General features: G+C 41.0%; 1 protein-coding gene across 9 annotated transcripts in view; it reads left to right on the plus strand.

Annotated features, from left to right (window-relative positions):
* TLE1 (TLE family member 1, transcriptional corepressor) overlaps window positions 1–26,613 on the plus strand; it is a 118,386-nt gene that overhangs the window by 21,546 nt on the left and 70,227 nt on the right. For 2 of the 9 annotated variants that reach the window (XM_078675840.1, XM_078675848.1), the window contains 4 exons: window positions 1,037–1,099; window positions 3,254–3,358; window positions 20,766–20,843; window positions 25,872–26,076. In XM_078675840.1, coding sequence (XP_078531966.1) covers window positions 1,037–1,099; window positions 3,254–3,358; window positions 20,766–20,843; window positions 25,872–26,076 — 451 coding nt within the window. The remainder of the gene's footprint in view (window positions 1–1,036; window positions 1,100–3,253; window positions 3,359–20,765; window positions 20,844–25,871; window positions 26,077–26,613) is intronic. The other 7 variants (XM_078675842.1, XM_078675841.1, XM_078675843.1 and 4 more) reach the window with 7 other exon arrangements.

A 26,613-nucleotide genomic window follows, 5' to 3' on the forward strand; every position in this document is an offset into this window, starting at 1 on the left:
ATAAATGACATTTAGTAGCTTCTGGTGTTCTGTGGACTTGTCTCTGTGCATTCACCAGTTGCTGTCCAGCATACTTGGTTGGTAATGTTTGTACTTTTAGTACCAGAAGGCTATTATTTACTATTGCACACAGATTGGTTTACCCAAGTGCAACCCTATGCATAATTGACACTACAGGTTTGAGTCCCTGATTCAATTTTATAATGAGTGCAAATTAAATCTGCCGGCTTTCTGTTAAAAAGAATGGGCTGTTATGAATGCATAAGAATGCAGTGCAGTGGAAGCCAGGAACCCACAAATGCAGAGGATGCAGTCTATTTTCGGTCTGGGCTAGAACGCCAACAGTTTAACAGTGTTAAATTAGTTGGGTGTTACTATAAATAATAACCTGGAATTCCTTGAGCGCTATTATTTTATTGAGAATGTTCATAAGTTCTCGGCTATCTTAGGCTCTATTATTTTGCTGTGTTTTTTCACTGGTGTAGTTGAGAACAAAAGTGTGAGGCGGTGCTCAATATATCGAGTATGCTATGTCTGACCTTCAATTTATTTTCAAAATGGTTGGTTGGTGAGACTGAAAACTTGGTGGAAGTCAGATACGTTGTCTGAGAAACTGCGGAAAACCTCAACCAGCACTCCATCACAAGTGAAATGTGGATTCTCTACTACTGAAAAAAGAAATGACGAATTACAGGTGCCAAGGAATGTGTCCGTAGTTATAGGTCCAGTTATCTGGACCCATGGGATCTTGTAGTCTATGTCAAGGGGTTCACTGGACATAGTTTGAGAGATCAGTTACTGATCAACTGGTCTCCAGATCTTCAGTGTCCTTTTTGAGGTGGAAATTGGGCCAGCTTGATCAGGGATATGTTGTTTTTTTTCACTCTAATTTGTTTATTTAATTGCATAGTTGGACCAGAGGTTTAAAAGATGTATCGTCTTAGAATTATAAATCCTAATTAAATAGACGTCCTTTTACAAATGTGAATTCGGCCTTTATTTCTATTTTCTCACCCACATATTTTCTCTTTCATAGACTGAAATTGCCAAGCGGTTGAACACGATTTGTGCCCAAGTTATTCCGTTTCTCTCCCAGGAAGTAAGTAAAACTGTTCAGCTGTTAAAGTGCAATTATGTTCTTCTCTGTTTGCAAATTAACTAGTTTAAGATGTTAATTTTATCACAACCCGCAAATGCGAGAACATCTGTTCTAGTTGAAAAGCGCGTGCTGCCTGTTTGGCAATCTCAATCAGATCATACATACTTTGCGGCAGGAGGCGCGTGCTCCTTTCTGAACTGATCTTTACCCGGAAGTGCGCTTGGGTGGTTCAACGGAAGGGAGGGGGTAGTGGCAGCTCCTGATCAGTAAAGGGCTTCCCTATCAGTGGCGCCCTTTTGTTGTGCACTTCAAACAGAAGAATGTTCCACTTGTCTTTTTAAACGGTTATCTGTTTGTTTGCAAGTACTCTGCTCAATTAGCTCTAGCAGGAGCAAGCTTTAGGCAGCACAGCTATTCGAGCTGTCCTATTCACATATTGGGAACTATGACTGACGTTTTTAGGAGCAACGGAGACTATTGGGTAGAATGGGAGGAGACCAATTGGACAATATCTGCATGATTTACTACTGGACTTAAATGTTTACATTGATGACTAGTCCCTCCCTTCGTTTACATGCACCTTGTAATATTCACTCCCTACGCACTGAATGGCACTGTTCACTTGGCCGACATTTACTGACCCGATTAACAAAGGGATTTACGTGCGTAAATTTAACTTAAATGTGAAAATAACCTTTTGGCGAATGTTAAAAAATACAGAAGGTGGCTTTACAGTCTCAAAACGATCTACTTGCGCCAAGGGACTGGCAAATCAATGAGAAAAAGGGTGGTGGAGCGTATAGTGGTTGTTATAGGGTGAGAATGCCCTGCATTTTGCTCACATCAACAGCATGCCTACAACTGACGGCAGTAGTTCCTGTAAATTTGTGAATCTGTAACCATGCGCAGTCGCAGGCCTTCGGTTGCATTTATGGCTGTTGAGAATCTGCCCCTACTGTCTGTAAAAAATGTAACATGGGTCAATGGAATCATGCAATTTTTTAAAAATAATTATTTTTGTATTTTTTTTTTGCTGTGGAGGTATTTTCTGGTTACGTTTGGAGTTGCTGCCTTTGCCACATAATCCACCATATACTTCATAACCAGATGAGATTAACTAAACAAAAAAGTTTGAGCTCAAACAGATCAAAATCTACAAAAAATGTGGCAACATGTTGCTGTGCAGTGGAATACCATTCACAAAGATCGAGTCAGCTTTATTTTTTTTTTATATAATTTTTTTATTTGCAAGCTGATGAGGAAGAGATAACAAAGTACATAAAATATAATAAAGTATAGGTAGCACGATCATAACAAAAGCTAATTTCAGTTTCCACTTGAGGCACATTACAAAGCAATTCATTTTGTGCATACATAAACAATGTCGGAGCCACAAAAAAAATGTAAATCAATATATCGGATATTTGTCCGCTGAAGGAAAAGAGAAAAGAGAGATATACATCCCTTTTCTCCTTTTTTTTTTTTTTTTTTCCCCCTTTAAGCAGATACAGGGTCATCGATAGTCGCCCCATATTTTCTCAAATTTTTTTAGTGAGCGAGCTCCTCTAAGATATCGAGTCAGCTTTCTGTTGCTAATTTGTGTATATGGGTGACAAACTGATTAATGGGGTGAAACCGTTGCCTTGATTGAGTTAATGTTAATGTGTAAAAATGACAAAATAATCGTATAATACTGACACGAAATGGGCTCATTATGCTGCATAATTTGGGTTTTCTTGTCTCCTGATTTGGTCTTTGTCCTGCTGCATAATCTCAAGGGCCCTAAATGCAATTTAGAAAGTTGCAAATGCTACGCTGTATTTAGTGTGAACACCAACAAAGGTCTACATTTGAGTTATGTGCATTGGCATTCTCCCGAGTCAGAAGGCTGCAAATGTAGAATTGCATGTCTCTCTTGAGCTACCACATGTATGTTTGGTGAGGGTGCAGATAGACCTGTAATATTTACGCAGCTTTGTTGTCTCTTAACTTCTGTCCTACAAACTTTCCTGAAATTCATGAATGTTCAAATGTTTGTAACTTTTCCACCAAAACTGACTATTGCAGAATAACTGTAAGACAAGAGGAAACTGGCTCAACCGTTTTGCTATATTTAGTAACGTATATCTAAAAATGTTATAATTTATTTCATAGCATCAGCAACAAGTCGCCCAAGCTGTCGAGCGTGCCAAGCAAGTGACCATGGCAGAGCTGAATGCAATCATCGGGGTACGTGGCCTTCCTGGTCTACCTCCTACCGTGTGTATTTCATTTTCTTACCGTTTTGTTAGCTGAGGCTACTGTAAAGTATTACTGTAATGCATTGCACTAAGAACCTATGTTTTGGGAGATGAGAAAAAATAAGTAAACATTTCCTGCCCTCTAGGGAAGTACATTCTGTGTTAATTGCATCATCATGAGCCAGCATCATGGGTAACCTGGAACTTTGGGTATGGCTGAAGACTTGTCTAAGACTTATGCACCGTTGAATCTTTCGATTTCCTGTTACAAATTGTAGTGGGAGTGCTGGAATGTGAAGCACAGAATTATAATTTCACTTGCAGTTAGGTTATAGTAGGTCTTCTCGCCTCAGAAGTATAGTCGCAGTTCTTTTAGTCGGGTCAGTCCTTACAAAACATTCTTCTTGCACAATAAAATGATGTGGGTGATCTCCTCCGATGAATAGATTTACCTTGGGCTTTCCTTCCGCTTAATTTGGAATTAAAATTCATATAACTGAGAATTTAAAATGGGGTTGCAATGTCCAACACTCTGTCTGCCGAAGTTGCACAATGCTAATAGCAGTCTCTACTTATTATCAGTTATTTGAGCAACGGGACGACTACCTTACAAGTAGACACAACCTTGGCCAGCACTCGGGGTGCCTCAGGGCTCTATTTTGAGCCCCTCGCTTTTTAATGTTTACATGGCCCCCCTGGCCAAGGTGATCAGGGCATGCGGCTTTGACGTGCTGTCGTACGCTGATGATACGCAGGCACTGGTCACACTTGGCCCTAATGCAAATGAGACTAAAAGGCGCTTTAGAAATTGCATGCTAGAGGTAAAAAACTGGATGGGCCCAAACCACCTTCAGCTTAACAGCAGTAAGTCCGAGGTTATGTTATTTGGGAGAGCGAGTGAGCACTGGACCCAGGACTGGTGGCCTTCAGAACTGGGGGAGTGTCCTGTTCCAAAGGAATCAGTCCGAAATTTAGGTTTCCACATGGATAACAAGTTATCCATGAGGGACCAAGTTAATCATACTGTGGGCACCTGTTTCGGAATTATGCGGACTCTACGAAGGGTCTTTAAATGGATGCCAGCTGAAGCACGTAAAATTCTGGTTCAGGGCCTGATTGTAAATAGACTAGATTTTGGCAACTCACTACTTCTTGCCATAAACGAGTGCCATATTAAGAAACTGCAGGTTTTACAGAATTCGGCTGCGCGTCTGGTCTTAGGCCTGCCCCGAAGAGTTTCTTCACTGCCGTGTTTGGAAAACCTTACACTGTCTCCCTGTAAAAAAAAGAATCACTTTTAAGACCTTATGTTTGGTTCATAAATACATGTATGGACGGGGACCAAAATACTGGACCCAAAAACTTACATGGTATTTGCCTGGCAGGCAGCTGAGATCAAGCACTAAGTATTTGCTCACGCCTTTCAGAGCTCAAACAGCCAGAAATGGCGGTCGTGCTTTTTCTTTTTTGGCACCATCCCTTTGGAACAAATTACCCCTGAGTCTTTGTACTATCGTAGAACATATGAACTTTCGAAAAAAACTGAAAACCTGGCTTTTCTGTTAAAGATCTTTCTACGGCTCATTCTCACTTCAGGACTGTCTGCATGCGCCATGAGACTCCTGTGGACGTGATATGTGCGCAATACAAATGTCCAGACTAGACTAGACTACTTGACCGGTTTTACCAATGCCCTGCTTTTCCAACTCCTTTACATATAGAATGTTATATGTACTTATCCCAGTTCCTTAATTGAGCATGTGCAGCTCCAACCCAGTCGCCTATTAAACTTGTGAAATGAAAGATGAGTGCTATGTCATGAAGATCTCGCACCAAACCATTGGTAGAGTTTGAACCTTGTCCACATGAACAGCTGATAGCACCACATGTTAATTGGTTGTAGCTGGAGAAGCAAACTCCAGCAACTGGAAGTGTGTTCATAGAACACCTTGCGTAAATGTGGTGTGCTTCTGCTTTGTGTATTACATGGTTACTTATTTTCAAGCCTAAGGCATTTTGCTGCAGTAGTGGGACCCGCTGCCGTGGCAGTCCTAATCGGCCTGCATGCAATCCCAAAGTAAGCCCTACTTCTTGTCCCAAAAATGAGCTATCCTTCACAATATATAAGACGCTTCAGATTCGGAACCCTGCACAGGTGCCCAAAGTAAGCCTGTTCGCAATGATTTGTAATTTTTTTTCTTTAAAATAAAAACATTCTTTAGTACACACTAGCCTGACAATGGTGGAGCTCATTACGAAGTACCTGTAACAAAATAAATGAGGAATGGCATTATTAAAGATGCATGTGAAGCCTAAAGCATTACACACTCTGTTATCAGTCTGGTTGCTTGCTTGTGCTCAACGGCTGCCTTACTTGCCTTTCCTTGGGGCAAGTATTCCTTAACTCTCACACACCCCATACCTCGATTCTGATCAGGTTACTAAGGTAAAGGCATACTATTACTGAACGATTCTTGGTTAAGAAAAAATGCTAAGGTGAAAATACAGTTTTGATCTTAGATCCCACATATCTTACATCCCTTTCAGCTGAAACTATGTCCTACTTCATCACCCCCATTGTATATCCATCCAAATTTCCTTGGCTCGAGACCCTGTCGTCCTCAACATTAGTGACTCAACAGGACTTGTGTGTGTGACCGTTTCTGCCAGAGACTGCATTGTATCTTCCCAGTAACGGTCTCCCTCAAAATTCCAGACTATCAGCTTTTGTTGTACTGTGCGATGATAGTTTGCCTATTTTGCATGTGACTGCCACTCGCCTATAGACCGTGTTTAGCTATGTCACGTTTCTGTCATAAATGTTGGTAGAAGTAATTGGCAGTCAGATGTAGAAGGGTAAAAGCTGTGTTAAATATGAACGTATTTCAGTAGTATTCAGAGCGCATTTCATCAATGTAAATCTGCCTTGTAGAAAGGATGGGCTAAAACCCAACAGGTTTTATTATTTATAGACCTTTAAACAACTCTACAAGTGGTTTGAAAAGCTAGACTCGCTTCTTTCAAAATGCATGAAGTGATGCTTGGTTCTCGCTCTGATTTTACTTAATATGATGTGCTCTTACCAGTATTCTAGATTGTTTTCTAGATTTTGGTACTATATTCCTTTTTAAGCTGGTTTCCTACTGAAACCTACATACCCCACACTATCACCCTATATGCCCTATTTTCCCAGTTAAAAAAATTCCAAACAATATTGGTCCCATTAGCTCAAAGGTGCAGTGAAAATGGAGCGACCACTACACTTCTTATTTTTTTTATTTTAATTTTATTTATTTTTTAAACAAAAAAGACGTTTTATTGCATGAAATCAGCCCTCTAGGGAAAAGCCTCCTTTCAGGGGAGCGTGAACAAAAACATATTTGCACAAGATGCAAGAAGTGCCTAGGAACAGGCATCTTCAACCCTTTAGCACCGTGTCTGGACTTTACTGTTGGGGCAGGCTCTAGGATGAATGTCTTGCAGCCATTTCATTGGCTGTCCGCTGATTGAATGCCAGAAGCACGGGGAGTCCATATTGGATTCTGGCAGTGTACAAATATTTGATATGAACATTCGGCGTGAAGGTGTGCTTTGGTTTGTTTTTTTCAGAAGTGTCTTTAGCAGGGAAAGCAGGGAGGGCATTTTAGGAAGAGGTAGGCAGAGGATGAAACGGAGCTTAGCCTTTCTTGGAAGCTCATAGACCTGGTCATGGTACCCTTTGGTGACGCGGGTAGTATCACACCCAGGCCCTTGCGTCAGCCGGATTGAGGGAGGTGCTCAACACTGGATGCAAGTGTCGAAAGGGGGCATTCCTTATGAAGGGAATTTACCACTCCCATTTGCCAAGATCTACCTGAAACTACGTCCCATAGATATTGACTTGGCTTGTGAGGAGAGGCTGAGCTGACAGAAGGCACTTAGGAACAGTGAAATGTTTTGTTATGCTTCAAGCACATGACGAGTCTTTTGATGGTCTATAACCTTGATCATCACAATATGACGTGCAAACGCATACTGCTCAGTTAGACGTGAATATCTGAAGAAGCAAGTAGGCCATGCCCTACGTGTAACCATGTATTATGAGCCGATAGACTCATTGAGTGGTTCTGTAGCCTGATCAACCACCAGGAGGATCGGAAACTTTTCTGGAAGCGTTAATTGCTGCCACAGGACCACCGAGCATGTTGCCTTTTATGGATGTTTAGATTATATGTTGCAACGTCTGAGCTTCTCGCTGCTTCCTATTGATAATGTAGAAGTCTGATGCTCGCCACATGATAATGGACTCCTCGTTTAAGTAACAGTATCTACACTTTGAACATTACCGTGTATTTGTAGATATTTGTATCAATAGCACCAACTTGGACTATACAGTTCCTCTTCACATCCAGTTGTAATTGGATTCAGTTAATCAATTCTCTATTGCTCACTTAAGAGAAAATGTTTACCAAGTCCACTGCAACTTGCGGCACTTAAGCTTTGCAATGCGAAAATGAGGTTCCACAGAAAGCCCCCATTAAAAGTCACTATAAAAGGTTTAGCTTCATGTAAAGCATTCACAATTTCTAGCGGAATTGGGAGTGCGGTTCCCTCACCTACTGCATTTCTTCTTGTCAAGACGATTTACTCTTCAGCTGTTCTGTCATTTACTCACTAAACGTTTTATGCATATTTTACATCGGTGGAAAAGAAATTTAACTTGCCAGGCAGTGGAGTCTGTATTAAGTGCCTGCCTGTCCTTTCAGATTTCTTTTCTGCTCTCTGAATGTGCTGAGATGAGTTAATATGGCCGGCCTGTGACAGCTTGTCAGTCATCGGTGCCCTGCTCTGCATTAATGCACCCTGTGAACCATGCATTCCTTCCACCACATGAGTGCGTTTCCCTGCTGCAAAGTCTCCCGCTCTCTACCGTTTGCCGCCCTTCCACACCCAGAGAAAGAAGTAGAGGCAAGGCGCGTCCTTGCTGATTTTATTCATATGCGAGCGGCTTGAGCTAATTCAAATTACTCATTTATCAATTTATGTTAATTGCTTGTGAGAAGATGCCCTGCTGGTCTTTACGGTTCGCTCAGACACTTTGTAATGATAATTAGACATGCTGCTGCACGGATTAGCAGTGCCCATAGTCCGGTGACGTCTGCAGACAATAGGACCAGTTAATCCATCTGTGCTTAAAATTACATCCCAACTGGAGATGGGGTGGAAAAAATGGCAAGAGCGAGAGAGGATTAGTGCTGATAAAGAGTGGGAGCCAGCTTGAAAACTCTCCTTTCATCAGTTGCTCAGTTGCAGAGCCGCTGTGAGCTCGCCAGTGGTAAGCTATTGGCAGTCAATTAGGTGAAATAAACTGGGAGGGTGACCTTCTTTTCCCTTCAATAGTTATATCCACCCCGAAATGTGGCGCTTTGGTGGATTTTCAGCTTACATTTTTGTTCCAGCTGCTTTATTACCATGGAAAGCTTAGCCTTCCGCAAACATACCAACTCTCCCCACAGCTCGCTCACTCTTCTGTTACTCACACTTCCAACATATATAAGGGCTGAGCTTTTTGTTGTCATGGTAGTGATAGCCTAAAAAATGTGTCCTTTCCTTTAGATGGAAAACTGCCTACCACCATTTCAGACAGTAATTATCACTTTATAAGTGGATATTCCCAAATCTTGGAGAGGTTGACGAGTGACACTTGGTACACCATCTGCTTTTCTGTACGACACCTCAGTGCTAGAACTACTTACACAGGGTGTAATCTCAAGGTAATGGCAACACATGCTACATACATGCAATGGCAGGAGGCCCTGCTTTTCTACTCTTTTGACCTCACGGTGGTGCCATCCTCCTGGGTGAATTAACAAAATTCTGCGAGTACAGAGCCCGAGTCCTGTACAGGCCTCTCCTAACCACGCTTGATCTCTTGCTTGTCATTTCCGCGCTGTGTGCGAAGATGAAAGAGCGTCATTAAGCTCCTACACAGGCAACTAGTACTCCCCCTGTAAAATGTGAGATCCCGTCAGCATGAGCGGTCTTTCCAGAGTTGAGACGTGTAGGAGAACCATGCAGCTAGAAAAACAACTACGTCTGCCTCACTTTCTGGAGTCTTGCGGGCCTAAAGCGAGAGGAGTGACAGATCGCAGTTTGTGCGACTACATTCTTCCTCCTGGCTGCTTCTTGATAAAATGAGGTTGCCCTTCGTTGTCTACAGCGCAACTTTAAAAATTGTTAGAGACAACGGACTCGTTTGGATAGCTTATCCATCCCTTGTTCTGTTTATTCGCTTTTGATTTTTGGATAATGCCACCAGTTCTAACGTAGTCAGTTTCCTCTTTTAAAATCTCAGATGAGCAGTGAAGATTGAGTTTGACAATTAATTCATTCATCTAATGTCAAGATTACAGGCACATTCCATCTCTGGAAGTGGCGATGGAATGATTATGGACCGTGTTTATAGTTTGTGACTAAAGGTTCGGGAGCCAATACAATCTGAACGTTATAAAAAATGTTAGAGCCTTCAACTCTGTGTGCACTGTTTCCCACCTTTGTTTGAGTTGTAAGGGATCAGGAGTGATGTGGTGCCTGCTTTCAATCGCACTGATTTCTGTGGACTAGAGAAGCTTGTTTAGATTTAAAAAAAAAAGCGGAGCCACGTTTAAGTGTCTTAACTCGCGACCTGTTTTTTTCTCTTGTTTTCTCTTGTTCAAAGAAACCTTTAGTTGCATGCTTTCATGTGCCTTTTATATGTGCATCTTCCAGTTAATGAATTTAACTTGTTACCTTTGACCATTCGCATCTTCAGTTAAAATACGTTGCACGGTAGAAGCTTTGAAGCGGCCAGCCTTTCACCATGTGAGATTTTTGATACTCCCTGGCCTCCGAGTGTGATGCTATCCGCTACCCCTCTTCCCAGTGCCTGCGAACGACAATTATCCCTTCAGTACAATGGGATTCATGCTCTGCCATACGCTGGATTTAACTTGAAAGGTAGTGTGCATCCTCCGGAGTCAGGGAGGCGTAAAATTGGGTTGACAGTTGAGTGGCCCCTTCTTCCCCTTGATTGAGCATGCAGTGTGCCGACCTGTCTGCCCGGGGGGAGGCGGCCGCCGAGCCTGTCTGCTCCCGCGGGCGGCAGCTGCGCCCGCCGCTCCTCCAGCAGCTGTCAGTATTGTTCAGGGAGCCGATTTAGTGTCGAGAACAATGGAGGAGGCTTTGCTTTTTAAAGAGAAGCGTCGCCGCAGCTCAGCGAGCGAAAGATGTTAATTCCGCAGTTCATACATCGATTACGAGTGTAAAAGTTCACGAACAAATGTTTGGAGGCAGCCGTTGGGGAGTGTGTCCCTCGTCTCCTCGCCACAAGTCGCGGATTTTGCATCTTTTTTTTTTGCTAATGATGCTGTGTGCAGTACATGCAACTGTTTGTTTCCACCGAGCACGTACAGCAAACCAATGCAATCCCCATCGTTTTTCGATCCCTTTCTGATTCGGGCTGTTCAAAGGGTGCTAATCCTGCCGACCACGCCCACTATGGATTGTTTTTGTTAGTTCATCAATAATGGAACAAGCGTTGGTGCCAGCCACGTTATAATGACAGGGACTGGTGGGGATTTGCTATAATTAAAGGCTTACCTTCCTCCATGATTAATACGTGTTTTTTTATCTATCAAACATTGACCATGTTTATATGCTAACAAACAAAATTCTGTTTGGTTGTTTCACATACATTAAAGAGTTTTTGTCCGACAAGGTAAGAATAGACTTGTGTATTGTGTACTAGCTTAATATATTGGGTGGCAATTTGCAATAATATATTTTATATATATATATATAATTTCTCTTCGGCACTTTATGCAAATATGTGTGTGCTGGAAAAACGTGCTGTTTGTTTCTTGTGATCGTCGATTTTTGTAGCTACTGGCCCACACTTTGCCTGTACAGATTGCGTTTATTGTGCAGTCTAGTTGTTCTGTCCCGACAGGAGATTTATTTCACTAAACCAAATGTTCCGTGCACTCTTCCATTGATCATTCTCTCGCCACGCCCTTACCTTTCTTTTGTTGAATCCGTTTTTTATATTTGAGAAGTTTGATTTCAAGATTACCCCCATCTGCCTCGCTAAGGACAGTATAGATGTACACTTGGTTTCAGATCTTAATTATGTCTTATGCTCCGGCTGGTATTCACACAGATCTTGTTGGCATGGACGATGAAGCGAAGCATGTGCACAGTTTCTACTTGCCATTGAAATATAAAATCTGAGCTGACCTGTTAAATTCAAATTTTTGAAGTACAAATGGGGTTTCCCACGCTGGCATGTGTTGCATTATTTTAGGAATTTGTCTTTAACGTAAACCCATTCCAGTCTCTCACCTGAGATTTCGCTGTTCATTGCATCAGACCGATGCCTCCCCAAGTCATGGTGTGTGGCATGAGGTGCATGCAGCATCAGGAGGCAGTCGCCTCCATGTCTTGATGATTTATCCTGCTTCCCTAATGCTGTCTCTCTGGACTCTCATCGTCTCTCCATGAGTTGAATATTTTGAGTGTGACAGGCCCTTCAAACTATTATTGCTTGTCACAACCAGTGTAGGATGTTTTTCTCTTGAAGCAGGAATTTTGATACTATTCAGTTGAAGCCAAGCCAACGAGCCTGGGGGATTATTGGTAGGGTGGGGGGAGCTGAAAGGGACAACCCAGGGATATGAGACCTTTTGGCAAAATCAATTCTTAACCTGCTCTGAAATCAGATTATTTTTTTTCCTTCTACAAAGACACAGAGCTGGCCTTGTTGGGCACATTCTCATTCAGGAGCATCACATTTTCTCTGCCTGAGCAAAAAAAAAATCATATATATTCGAAGCCTGATCCTGTGCAAAGGATTTCAGTATAATGATGTTGACGTGCTTCGGATCTAGTGAGGAGGAAACAAACTAACCAAAGAGGGTAATTCATGTTGTTCATCAAAGCAACTGCATATTTGACACACATAATAGAAGTCATCGAGATAAGAAGTTATTTGATCAGAGATGAGAGGTTGCTTTGAAATGGATTGTATAGCAACATTTTCAAACTATTTTTATTTCTCCTAAAAGTTCATCGAAATTGTAAAGCTATGAAGTTAAGAAGATTACGCTCCTACTGTTCCAGCAGTGTGCTGGCATGAGCAAGAATCTGGCCATTACATGGCAAGTAATCCGTCTTCTCATTAATGATCCTTCCATACTCAAAAGGAATAATTCCCCCAAAAATGTAGTTCTTTTACTTTCGAGGTCAAACCAGACTTATTGGGAAGTATTGATTACATACCTTTGCCTAGCCATATTTTTCTCTCTGGTAATTGCCATTGGCTTGCCAAAATGTTGCCCATTTCTGTCTGCAATCAGTTGTTGGCATGCTCTTTCTGTACTACCCTGTAGTAGTACTGACGCATACACTTCTCTGATCTTTCTTTGTTGGGTGTACACGATCCTAGTATGTATAACGAGGTGTCTCCTGCCTTGGTGATGCATAGTGATTCCTGTGACCTCCCAGTCTCTCTTTGCGGTTAGAAGCCTTTTGGGGCCACACACCTATGTTCAAGGGGTGAATGACTCAGACTAGACTTTTGGTATACAGGAATGGGACCAGCTACTGCTCCAAAATCAGTGCTCTAGGAGTAGGTCTTGCCCTACTACATTTTATTAAGGGATCCTTCTGGTAAATTATTCTTGTCCTACGGGAGCCCCTGATAGGCTGGCTTTAACTATGACTCAATAAGTTAAAGAAATGACTCGCCAAAGTCAGAACGTATTGTGCATGACAATTTGTTACTTCATGTGCCTGGTAGGAAAACATTCAGTTTGTTATTTGACGCATTCATGATTTATACTGCATTTTAATAGGTACTGGAGTCTAGTCAACAGGTCAATGGGTAAATTGGAGTCTGGTGATATTGCAGTTTAAGATGAAAGTCCGTGTGGAATGCAGACGGTCACCACCCTCCACGTTCACACAACTGACATGCGGTGCCTTGAGGCAGCTCACAGTTGCAATGAATGGGATAAATGAATGAATGGATGAAAACTCCAGTAGGCAACCTGAGCAAAGCGTGTATAGCGCAAGCAGGATTTAAACCATTGCGAAGTGGATAAAGAACTAGTTTCATGAGAGAAGGCGTAGCCTTCCATCGCCTCCCCTTTTAATATGCACTGTTCCCTCAGAAAAACATTCTTTGTTTTTCTGTTATTTACACATCATCTGTTTACTGTGACTTTTCCAGCACTTTTAGTTAGTGGTGTCCATGATGTCCACATGAGTGGCTGCTCATTGTATTACAGTATTTTGCCTTGGTGGCTCACTGTGAATAAAATTACGGAACAGATATTTCCTGAACATACAGTAAGTTATATGATTGGGTACATTGCTGCAAGCTGTACTAATGTTTGATTAATGGAGAAAGGCTTCTAAAACACTGCCCCCAACCCCAAAAGTAATGTGAACAGAATGCCATGTCAGGATTCAGCAAATAATGGCATAGTATTGAAAGTCGTGTTTTATTGATAAATGACTTTCCGTGCACTTACCCAGGCGGCCTCCTCGTTCTGTTCAGTTTTATATGTTTTGGCATGTTAAGATGTTTAAAAGTGACTCTTTGTTGGCTTTTTACTCTGCTTTATCGGTCTGTTGCTGCACGGGTGCCACTGCCTGGCATCACCCAGTCTCTACCTCCCGCCATGATGAAAACACTTGGATGTCTGCCAGTCAATCTCCTGTTTCTCTTTTAAGAAGTAGGGTGGCGGGAGCAGCCCCTTGGCCTAGAGCAAATAACTTTCATAGTGTTTTTAAGTCTAATTAAGTATAAGAATAAATTGCTTCCAGAAGTTTACACAAGTATTTTGTTAATAAAAACAGAAATTGATTTGCCCATCAAGTCACTTTTTTCGGAAGTTTTGGCTGAAGTAATGAATTATCACAGACGAATGGCTGGAGGGTCTGTGCTGAGAAAGGCAGTCAGGTTGCCAAATTAGTAGTCTTTAGCTATGAATGTTCTCTCACACTGAACAATATTGCTATTTTATACTCTATTCATGGTCTCTGCTTCTTAAAAGTAGAGGTCGTTTGCATTTGAGACTCGCAGTCTTTTCACTCTGGAGTCAGCAACGAACCATTAACCTGTGCAAGATTCTAGCTTTAACTTTTCTAGCTGATATTGGCGACATGTCAAGCCCATCACGAAGGTCAACGCTTGCTTTCCAAGCATTGTGGTGCAGTTTTCTTCCTGGCAGCGTTTGTGGTAGCCGATTTCAGATTCCAAGTCTTAAAATTGTGGAATTACCTCCTTCCTCCTGTGTGATCAGAATCCCAGCTCTTGTGCTTTCAGAAAACACCGAAGACCTGGCTTTTCTGTTCATAGTTCCCTTGAGCATACCCTGTGAATACTATTCTACCAAGAGGCCCTTTGTTATCATTTGTTTGTACTTTATACTTCACCACAAAAACTACATTGGTAGTGGTCGGGCTCTCAGTGCCAGAACAATACTTGTACTTAAATTCCCCAAAACAGTGCTTTATGGCCCCTGGCCATAATTTGTCAAGAAATGCATGGAAAACTCCCCTAGCGAATGCACGTCCCACCAGGCAAAGGCTGACTGGGTACACAATCAAACTTGGTCATTATTTTACAATGCGCCTGTTTTTTCAAAATATGGCTCATGCAACAAACTTGAGCAGCAGAGGGTGTTCTGCTTTCACAAGCGGAAAGAGTAGACTTAGTAGATTTGAAGAGAGATGTCCGCTTAGCTTCGCTACTTTAGGGAAGCTGACTGTGCCGGAGCTGAAGATCTCTGCCTATTTAAAGCAGTTGGTAGTGAGGTTTTTTTGTGGTTTTTTTGTTGTTTTTTGCGTTGATGTATTTTCAGGACTTGTTAGAAAAATGAAAGTGATCAGATCTTAGTCTCGGTCATAACAAACTGATTTGACCGTTTTACAGTCTTTTCATATTTTTTTATTTTCATTGGATTTTGTGATAAAAAAACTTTCTGGTCTGTTCACAGCTCTTTGTTCGTGATATTTATTTTTTCAGCAGTGGTCTTTACATGGAGTGATTTTCCCCAACATATGAACCTAAAATGGCTTTTGATCTTTATGATTTGCTATTGCTCCAATTTGTCGCTGTAATCTGAACGAGTGAAGTGGAAGCACCAGACCTCGGTACGCCCTAATGTAAGTTAATGTAATCATCTGAGCATGAGAACTTCTTGAGCGATTGCCTAATGTCGCCTACATACAGTAGACTCTTTAGAGGGATATATAGACCCAGTAGATGGTAATCTGGATGAGCTCTTGGATGCTTCACTAAAACTATCCAAAACATTCTCCGGTCCACAGAGGGAACGAGCGTATCATCAGATTTCTTGATGGCATTCATTGCAAAAAGTAATGTTTTGGAGATTTTAAACTTGGTTATTTCTGCACTAACACATTTTCAGTATCAAAGCTTATGTTGTCTTCTAGGGGTTCGTTTTTGAATTGAGAGTATCTGGAATGCAATTGGTTAAACGGCACCTCTTCAAGGGGGTGGCCTTTCTGTCTTATTGTGTGTTTTTTATTGTTGTAATTTTTATAGTTTATATATATTTAAAACATGTCAGTACAGCAGATGTTATATTTTATTCTAGAGTACCTAGCCTTTTAAAATTCACATTAGATAACTGGTTAACGTTGTACTTTTGATGTATGCATCTGCTGAATTAACCGTTTTCGTAAGGCCCACTGGTCAAGCAAACCGACATCACTTTGAACGAGCGTAAAGCTGACTCCCCTTCTGACATCGAAGTAATTGCTGTAAACGTGGCAAAAACATGTTCATATTCACCCTACATATGGAATGCTGTGATTAGGGTGTTATTATGGAAAATATGGTTGGATCTTTGCAGTCTATTCTGTGTGACAGCCGTCCCCTGGACTGTAGACTGCTTGGAAAATTCCGGAGTGGTACAATGGCAAGTCCAGCCCTGATATATCTAGGCCTTTAATCCTCCGGCCACTTTTTGTGATGGATAGCACATATGCATGCCATATATTCTGTATAGCTCCTGCCTATCGGGTTAAGCGTCCATTGTGTATAGATCATGAACACATCCCTTTCACAGTTTTGGAAACCACCGTAACTAAATGTACTGCTTCTTCACTCGTGATAACCGTCCAGATCTACGAAGTGCTATCTATGTTCTAACCATGTTTCTGAGGATGGTAACCGTCTCAGCAGAGACTACCTTGATTTAGCCTATATTGTTTTCTCAGCCAATCGTTTTGTTTTGAAGTTGTGACTAAGGACACTGGCGAAAATATAGGAGTTGAAATTTTACTGCACGTGATCCATTGTTCCAAATCTTGAAGTTCCCATTTAAAAAAAATATATGAAATATCACTTCTGGTTTGCCATAGGTCTGATCACGTTTCTGCCTCTGAGGAAAATCTCACATCTTATTGAGCTCAGATGACAAATTTGATCCTTTTTCACGTGCACACCGTTGAGGCCATCATCAAAGCACATTGAGTATCTTTACCTGTGCTCTTCTGTCTGCTATGGTGGTATCTTCATTTAGGTAGAGTTCATGGTGCCAGCAGAATACTTGCTGTGTAATTGAGAGGACTGTAATCTGGCGTGTATAAATAAAATAGATCTATAGCTTTTCTGTCTCTATAGCTAGTTCATCCCCTATATCCAACTCCTGTTCTCACATTCTGCAATTTCCCATAACGTTTCCCATTATTTGCATTTCTCTCCGTCTGTCTAGATAAAAAAGTCGGAATGGATATTCCTTGCTCTCTTAGCCAGTCGTCTGCATCACTAATTTTGTATGTAATGTTCCTTACCCTTAAGCAAGGGGTTGTATTGGTCAACGCTTCGATCTGTGTGGCTTCTTTATACTTGAGTCTGAGCAGTGCCTTTCGAGCCATGGAGTGAAATCTATTGACAAAAGACACCTCAAAATTAAGGCTAGACTTAGAGATTTTTTTAATAGAGACCAGGATTGACAAAGATCCAAAGCTGTTGAAGTGCCTGGTATTGCTACTTCAAGGGTTGTGTTTAAATAGTGCATTCATTGTGCAGGTCAGGGGTGGCTAGCTTAGGTCCAGAAGGCCGAGTCCTAGCCAGCTTTAAAGAACAACTGCAAACTATGTGAATGTGCCCTATTTCGATTCACTGTAAATCATTTTTATATGGACTTACTGGATTTTTATAGATTTGTTTAATTTGCTTGTAGGTGGATAATTGAAATGCTTTGCGAGGAATTGTTTTCGCAAAAGGCAAACCGATCCCTAAAAGTAAATGCATAAATGATTTTTCTCCACTAAATATCACAGTTCGCTCTTGTGTGAAATCTTTGTAGATTTGGCCAGACGCAGGAGTTGGTGCAGGCAGATTGAGCTGTCCTCCCTCCTTGAGAGCTCTCTTTGCTGGAGGTGATTGGCAAACGGATTAGCAAGATGTCGGTTTATTTCTCTCCTTGGCTATCTCCGGGATTGTTCTGTGTGAGGTTTAAGAGGATGAGGTTAACCTCTCGAGGGTTTATTCGGACGAGGATCCACTTAATCCCAGGAAAGCCTATAAATAACCGGGCGGTGTATTTTGTTATAAGCAGGGAACTGGAGCGAAAGGAGAAAACGACTACAACAGGCCTGGAGCCTTTAGGATTTGTACTTTCGGTATAACTGTGCAGTGGAGGTTACATTAACATTCTACTCGTAAAGCATATATTATCTAGAGGACATTAGCCATGGCGTGCATCAGACAAGGCGCGCAGTCGATGTCTACCTGGGGCCGTGGACACTTAATGGCTCGTGCTTTCAACTAGTTTGTTTGAGCTTCCACACCTCCGAGCTTTCTGCTGTCACCACGGTTAGCCTGATACACGAGTTTGTGTTGGTCTACCTAGGTTTAATATTTAGGCTTCAATGTGTTCACTTAGGTTCCTAAGGCCCTCCCACTCGTACGATTCGAGGACAACCAGCCAACACGTAAATTAGTTATTATGGGTTTAACACTGGTTGTATTTAATATTACAGCATCACTTCAAAACCATTGTCCTGTTTCAAACCTTTTTAAAGAAGTTTCAAAACTCATTCCAGACACATTGAAACATACCTAAAAGCATATCTACATTAGCAACAGCTCAGACGGTGTATTACACAACACTAAGGTTCAAGTTTGCAGTTGCATTCTAGCCATTCGTACGGGCAAAACCAGCCGCCTGTCCACTGGTGTGGGATGATCTCCGGCCACCACTAAACAATATGAAAGTCTTAGAATGCACCAGTTTGAGAGGTCCTAAGCTCTACATTGATCTCAGAAGTCCCATGTCTTACAGTGCTACAGTAGCAATATTTCAACATGTGGAAAAATGTGGACAATAAAAATGCTCCAGTCAAATTATTGATGCTAACTAGCGGGTCGGGGGGTTGTTCATGAACCACCACTTTTGCAGCTTGAGCGGGGGCATGGAGGGTGGGTTCAACTGGAAAACTTGTGTCACATTAAGCCGCCTTAATGGCTCCGTTGTCTTTGATCGAAGACAATAGTCTCCAAACAGAAGCTCATAAATAGTACGGCAAAAGAATAGAATGATGGGCTGAGTTGTCATGTACAGGTTATAATGAGGGAGCATGGAAGGAAGGATGCAGAAAAGTCAGGATGGATAAATGGACGGATGGATCATGTGGAGGCGGGTGTATGGAAAGACGTAAGGATGGATGGTAAAGATGTATGGATTGAGGGAAGGATAGATGGGGAGATTGGAGGAGGAAGGAGAGATGAATGGACAGCCAATGTCATTAAGAAGTGAGGTGGAAAAGGCATCGTTGGACTACATTGTTTTCGGAATTCAACCAAACCGGGAAGTAACCAAATGAGTATCAGTGTTGCACGCCTTACTCACTCACTCAGAACCATTCAGGATATTGTCAGGGTGGGGAAATATTTTATTTTTTGAGCTATCTCCTTGCTATCCAATGTTGATTATTCGCAAACTTTCATTCAATAATTAACTTTTGAGTTCCTTTCTTGGCGAATACAACCGAAATAAAACCATGCTTAACCAAAAAGTAGCGCCAGTTTATACATTTCCTTATTCACTGCTGTGAAATGGTAACTGGGGGTAAGAAAAGTTATCCCCCACCGTTGTCGCATCATAAAGGAATTCCTGGCTGCTTTGACAGACCTCTCTAAGAACCTATTGGGGCAGTGCTGTGTCAGTTCTAATGGAGGGCAGAGGGCACGGCTTTGAATCAAAGGGGGCTGGGTCTTCTGCACCACACAACTTAGTAACACTTTTTTAGCTCAAGAATGGAACTTTCTGCAGAAATAACAATTAAAAGGAATGCCCAGCATCAAGGAAACGGGGGCGAATTTGTCCCCCATATTAAAAAAAAAAATATATATATATATATATATATATATATATATATATATATATATATATATATATATATATATATATATATATATATATATATATATATATATATATATAGGTTAAAATGGCAGTTTGTCAACTGTGCACATGAATGTGTCTGCCACATTGTCTCCGATATTTTGTTGAGCGGGGGACATTAGTTCTGGGCCTCCCTTCTATTGAGCGGGGGACATTAGTTCTGGGCCTCCCTTCTATTGCGGTAACCTGAAGGGCTATGTGGGATACCGATTTCAATATTTGATTTGGTTGTTTTGCCTTTTTCTTTTTGATTGGCTCTTTCACTAGTAACAAAAGTCCTATATTTCTACTGCTAGCACAGTATTACTTGTTCGCTTTTGGCCAGGCATCCCCCCGCTTGGCAGCCTCCAGAAATCGTTTCTGAGGTCTGTTTTGCTGCTAGCATCCTTCCAGTGCATGCAGCAGTTCCTTCGATGTAGTTTGGTGGCGGTGTCTTAGTTGGTAGTAGCTTCTGGCTGGATGATACATGTTGGCAGGGCTGTTTCTACGCACACTTTCCTTTCATCGCCGCAAGCATCTTGCATCATATTGCATCATTTCTGTACGCTTGCTCTGTTACAATGCACACGTTTGTTTACAGGAAAGCTGGGTAGAATGGTTAGTGCAATGGTCAGAATTTGTCTAAGCAAATGCCATACTTCGGGGCTGTGCTTTTCTTGAGTAGCATATCTAGAGGTACTTGGAATTAAAAATTCCAAAAAATCTTGCTAATCACAGACTCAAAATGTTATCGACCTATTTCGATGCGTGGGTGTCTCTTTGAAATCTTATCTGTAATTAGATAATCGAAACATGTTTCTTTTATGCAAAACTAGCTTTACTTTTAACAGGTTTATCACATGTTGCAGGAGGGTGAATTCCTCTCCAAGTGTGTTTATTGTGTCGCTAATGTCTTAAAAATGTTTGTGCTTCTACATTGGTATTTACATTTACTATGAATCAAATGTCTTATTAACTCATCAGTGCCTGGAGTCCCAGCATGCTAATATGAGAGCTCGCAACCTGCCTGTCTGGAGCCAAGGGTTAAGCAGCTGCCTACAGGTAGAACTGAGCCTAGAGAGTGACTGCTCTCACAATATGCATGTTTACTTTCCAAATAACTGCACTGAGATCTGCGCTGAACTTTACGATCAGATCTTCAGCGTCAGAAATGTGAATTTGTTTTGTCTAAAGTGAGTTATCTAAATCAGCCGCAGTTTTGAAGGGTGTTTGTCTGCAATGGCTTGCGCAGAGAGATGCGTCCTGTTGCTTTCTTATTGATTGAAACTCGACCAGTCCGCAGATTCTTTGTTGCTCTTATGTGTAAAACATTTTGATTAAGACCGTAGTAACATGAGGACGGTTAGGTGGGTGTTAGGATAGGAGCAAGAATGGGGAGGGGCTTCTTCCTATAGTCAGCCATTTTGGTGGTGGGCGATGACCGGTTCGTCCAGAACCCAAAGGCAAAAGTCACTCAGGTAAACAATTTCACGATGATGATAGGCATTCCTTTCTGGTTGTTTTCAACTAGTGTGCAGGTCTTTGGTCTAGTGCTTACACCTCGCATCCTATCTCCCCTTCTGACGTTCCATTGGTAGACCCACATAATTGGCTGCAGGTTTGCATGAGGCGGTGAATGCCTGAAGGCTGGAGAGCGCATCTGTATTGACTTTGGTTTCTGCAGTTTCATAGAAAATCTAACCGTTTTCATTGACTTTGTTGTGATGCTAATGCCTTTGTGTGGCGCATGATTTCTGTAGTCTACTTCAAGAAGGAAGTCTCAAGAAATTGATATTTATTTATTTTTGTAATTCAATTGTACAGATTATTAAGAGGTAAACTTTTTTTTGTTTTGTTTGAAATCTGGCTTTTGGTTATCAACACTCCTCTCACACAATTCTGCTTGGTTGTTATCTTTGTACATTTTCTGAAGCTTACTGCAATGCTTCAAAGACTTCTTCCTCAACACATGGATGCACTAGTTTTAACAGAAATAGGTGTCTGGCTCTTTGCATCAATGGAACTCTCAGCTTCCTTCCTCTGACCCCTTAAAGGGAGAGGAAAAGAACTGAAGGAACAACAATCAGCAGTCAAAAGGACCTCCGATTAAAAGCACAAGAGGAGTGGTTCTTGCCTGTCAGTACGTTTTAATCAAAGGATTGGTGGAGGGAACTTTTTTGTCATGGAATTATATATATATAATGTATATTAATATTAGAAGGATGTGTGAAAACAACCCAAGGCTGTCCATTTCAGGTCCTGTTGTCAAGTCTTAGGAGATGCAAAAGAAGGTTGAACATGTGCTATTGTGAAAACCATCAGCATCTTACATTTATTTTATCACCAGTTCCGTAAGAGGTGAGAAGAAGCTTGGAATAGGGGGGAAGGGAGATCTTTTTTTCATGCTGATAGTTGCTACTGTTGGATTGGGTATTATGGGTATTGTCCTCTACAAATGTAGGAATATTGCAATACAAAAGTACATTGATAGAATTAACTGAAGGGCGAAATGGGCTCTTTGTGAAATGCCCAATCACTGTTTAATACCATGTGTTTCGTTTCTTTAAACCTTTAATGATGTGGCTTTAAGCGGTATAAGGGTTGCCACAAAAGCTGCTGCTGTTACTTTGTTTATGGTTAAACAGCTGGAGGAGGAAAGATGAAGCGTTCACATAAAATCTTCATTCTTACAACTATTTATTGACATATTGGATACATAAGTTTTCCTGAACTTTTTCCATTTCCTGTGGATCCTCTTTCAGCCATCTTAATCTGTTGATTTTACCAGCATTCCACAATTCTATCTGAGAGAACTATCTTTTACAAAAGCACAAGACTGATCACATCTCTGGTTGACGCAATACCTCATTGACCTCAAATTGTGAAAGCATCTCGATATTGGACAGTCACCCTTGATGAACATAGTTATCCATGGTTCTGAACATGGTTTTGAATGTACAGCCTCAAAGCTGTAGAGCCATGATTTGTGGAAGTCCACACAACTGGTCATTTGTAGGATAGCCAATCTTGATCGATGGCAGTATACTTGTTCATTTCCCAGTTCTTTCCATGTAAGCATCAAAGGGGGGTGGGGGGGGGGGGGGGTGTTCGTTGCGTCCTCCCAGAGACTCTGTAATTAAGCAGTTAACCCAAAGCCTGTTCTTGAGTGAAGGAAGGGATCATATATTCCATGGTATTAGATGCTTCTCGAGTAAAAGGTCGTAAGAGGACAGATTTGATTATTGCAAAGTAATGGCAAAAATAACTTTTCGATTTAAATTTATATCCTAAAGTGTATATTAAAAGTTGCAGTATTAGTCACTTTTCTTGAAATCTTGGTAGGGTACGTTCAGTGCTATAGGCACAGCAAATACCTTTGTGTAATCTGTGGTTCCTCATTCATACAATCCGAGTTAAAATGAAGTATTTATTCATACTGTTAATCATTTTTGTGAGAGGGGAGTGTTTAATTTTTGAATAAAGGTAAAAAAAAAATAGTGCTGTTAATCTTACTATAACTGTCATTCAAGAAGATCTCTAGAAAGTATTCTTCTCGTAAATTAGTGTGACATAACACACCATAATTTAGCACAACAATGGAGTTGTGCATTATCGGAGTAGTATCAGTAGGTAACAGCTTTTGTACTAATGCACCCTTGGATAGTGGGGTAAGGAATATATTATACTTTGTCTTCTGAGGGAATGGGGAATATGTGCATGGTTGTACCTCTGATGGAATTAGCTTGACAGTGAGCAAATGTAGTTAACATAATTATTGGACTGCTTGTTTGCTTCGTTTTTTTTTTTTAATTACTGCAGTGCATTGCCTCGAGACAAGTGATGTTGTGTTTAGGATAGTTGCATCTTAGTTTTAATACCTGCAATATTTTTCAAGTAACTAGAGTGTCAGCTGGTCTCTAAATAAACATTACAACTTTACTCATGTCCTTGAAATTACGCATCCCGGGTTCCGGATCCTCATTTCGGCTGCAATTTATCAAAAGGGTTTCACATCTGCAGCCATCCAGTGTTTTTTTCTGCACTCTGATACAACTCTTCCCTCTTTAGTTATGCTGTTTTTCACGAAATTATGATTGCTGGTAGAGCAAATTATTTATGCTACGGTTTGAGTTGTTTCCCGCCCCAGGCAGTTGTCTCCTTGCTGACCACGCGCATTGACATTACCTTGTAGAGGTCAAGCTCGCAGTACATTTTTTTCAGTGTTGTCTGATTTATACTTACTTTATTCTTTCAAGTAGTTGACAATCTACCTTTCTTTTGAGCCGGTTTATTACAAAATATAACTGTTATTGGAAAAAATGCCCCTTCTAAAAAGTTCATCTCAATGTGGCATGGAGTAAGCATTCCAAAACACTAGGCCATTGAAACCTACAGTTCGTGATAATTCATTTACCTCTCCTCTAGGATAGATGAAAACGAATGCACTCACTTTTCATAACCAATTAAATTTCACTCTAACTGACCACCACGGCTGGATTTACAAAAAATTGTTGCTGGTTATATCTTGCAGCTGCAGAATTGATACAAGTCAATGCAACCGAGTGCGAACAGCAGTATAGCTTCTATTTTGGCAAGGCCTCATAAATTGCCCCACCAAGGGTTACTGGCTCCAGCAGTCTACTAAGAATAAAGTGTAGTACAGGGGTACTGTGGCCAAAAGAAGCATGCTGAGAGCAGTGCTTTGTTTTAAGTGAAATAAAATAAGCGACAGCGGAGCCACACTGTAATGGGCTATCACTAACCTCTTGTGTCATTTATATCTTAGCTGAGAGTATGTGTCAAAAGGGAAGGGACTCCAAATATTCTTCAAAGCCCCCAGCCTCACACTGTGGATATTATTTTAGTGAGGCCTGCCTGATCAGAATAGTATGTTTGGCAATCATGTATTCGATTGCATTTGTTAAATGATAACCTAACTTGACTGAAGTTTTAAAATAAGTTTAGACATATTTACACATTAACAATTTAATAGAATAATTGGAAATTTCTGAGGGGGCAGGAGCTGTTTTGTTTTTCTTTTTCCCATTAAGTGGGGCGCGGCATAAAAAAGTTTGAAGACCACTGGTGTAGTATTTAGGCAAGAAACAAATTGATATATTGCCAGAAGATACAACATGGATTGAATGTGGATGAACCTCTTGTTAACATGTGAGGAATGTATTCCTTCCGGTTTATAAATTTGATTAGCTACCACATGGCATAAATCTCGATGGTATGTTTGAAAGAATGACTTGGTAATCTTGCAAAAAGATGTTGGCAGTAGTGTTTTGTGGAACTACACCCTGGTAGGTGATCTCTGAATGTTTCAGATGCTCTGTTTTTCACTTTTAAGTGAAGGCGAAATTTGATGGCCTTTTGTCAGGCAAATGAACTGCTGGAGATCCTAGACAAGTTTATTGTGTGGTCCACCATCTTGATTGACACCATCCTCATGGTCGTTTCTTGTATATATCAGTCTCTAAAATGGGAGCATCAGGTTATTTTATCTGCTCTGGAGAACATTAAATACCAATATTGTGCCATGCTTACAAGTATATCATCTTTAAAAGCCTGTCTTGCATTTGGTGATGGGGGATTTTTGTTTGCTTTCAGTTTCAAAGTTGATGTGTGCAAGATTAAGAAGTACGGTTAACATGCTTCGATGCTGTAAAATCTCTAGCCTTGCGGTTTTTGTTGTCCACCTATTATACTACTAGATGTCCTATGCATTTTCTTTCAATTGTTCTCGACATTGCACTTAAAAGAGGGTATCTGGGCACAGGTGGAGCATTGCATTGTGTGTTGCTGTGATGTACATGGCTTTATAAGATTAGGGTTTAGAAGGCTCCTCTTTGCTATTGCTTTAGTATGTAAGTGCTGTATCTCAAAAATTGTCGTTCTATTTCTTGATCATATAATTGCAGTGCAAGGAAGAATGAAAATTGCCTAAAATGTTCTGAGCATAAGTTGTGGGTGAACACAACATTCTTATCAGTTTTTTCTCTTTTCTTTTCTATTGACACTTCCTGCCTGACTCATCACCCCTCCATCGAACATTTTACACTTCACCGCGGCCTACAATTAAAACAGCAGCAGCAGTTGCAAGCTCAACACCTCTCCCATGGCCATGGACCGCCAGTGCCTCTCACGCCCCATCCAACCGGACTCCCACCCCCTGGAATGTCTTCTCTCGGAAGCAGTGCAAGTCTCCTTGCCCTCTCTAATGCACTGGGTGGGCAGTCCCACATGTCCATGAAAGACGACAAGAAGCATCATGATTCAGATCACCACCGAGGTGAGAGGCGGGGAAAACCTGATTAGGACTTTTTCTTGGTCTAATGATTTCAACATTCATGCTCACAGAAGTTTGTGTACTTTTGTTTAAGAATTTGAGACAAATAGAAAATGCAAGTTGATGCACCTTGCAGATGATTATGGAAGCATTAAACCTTTGTGCAAAAATCGGCATGAGAATTTCAGTGGCTGCAAAAAATTAAATACAAGATTCGTTGGCGTGTTCTGGCTTTGTTTTGTCCCAGATACTTTAACTTGGCAAATCTTACGTATTTCTCAAATGGGTTTCGCCCAAAAAAATGGACTACTTTTTATTGCATATGTGGTTAGTTTTTAAAAATCGTTTTCTGGCACGAGTGAGAACTATGAAGTAAATGTAAATTAAATGTACACAACTGATTTTGATAATTGCATATATTCCTGTAAAGATTTGATATCAAATCTATAATTGCACATCCAGTACAGGCAAAATTGCACTTGTTTTTTTGGAAGAAAAATAATTTATTCTAAAATGAATTAGGCATTGTAAATGGTTAAT

The sequence above is a fragment of the Lissotriton helveticus genome, chromosome 2_1 (genome assembly GCF_964261635.1).
Source record: "Lissotriton helveticus chromosome 2_1, aLisHel1.1, whole genome shotgun sequence".
Classification (NCBI taxonomy): Eukaryota; Metazoa; Chordata; class Amphibia; order Caudata; family Salamandridae; genus Lissotriton; species Lissotriton helveticus.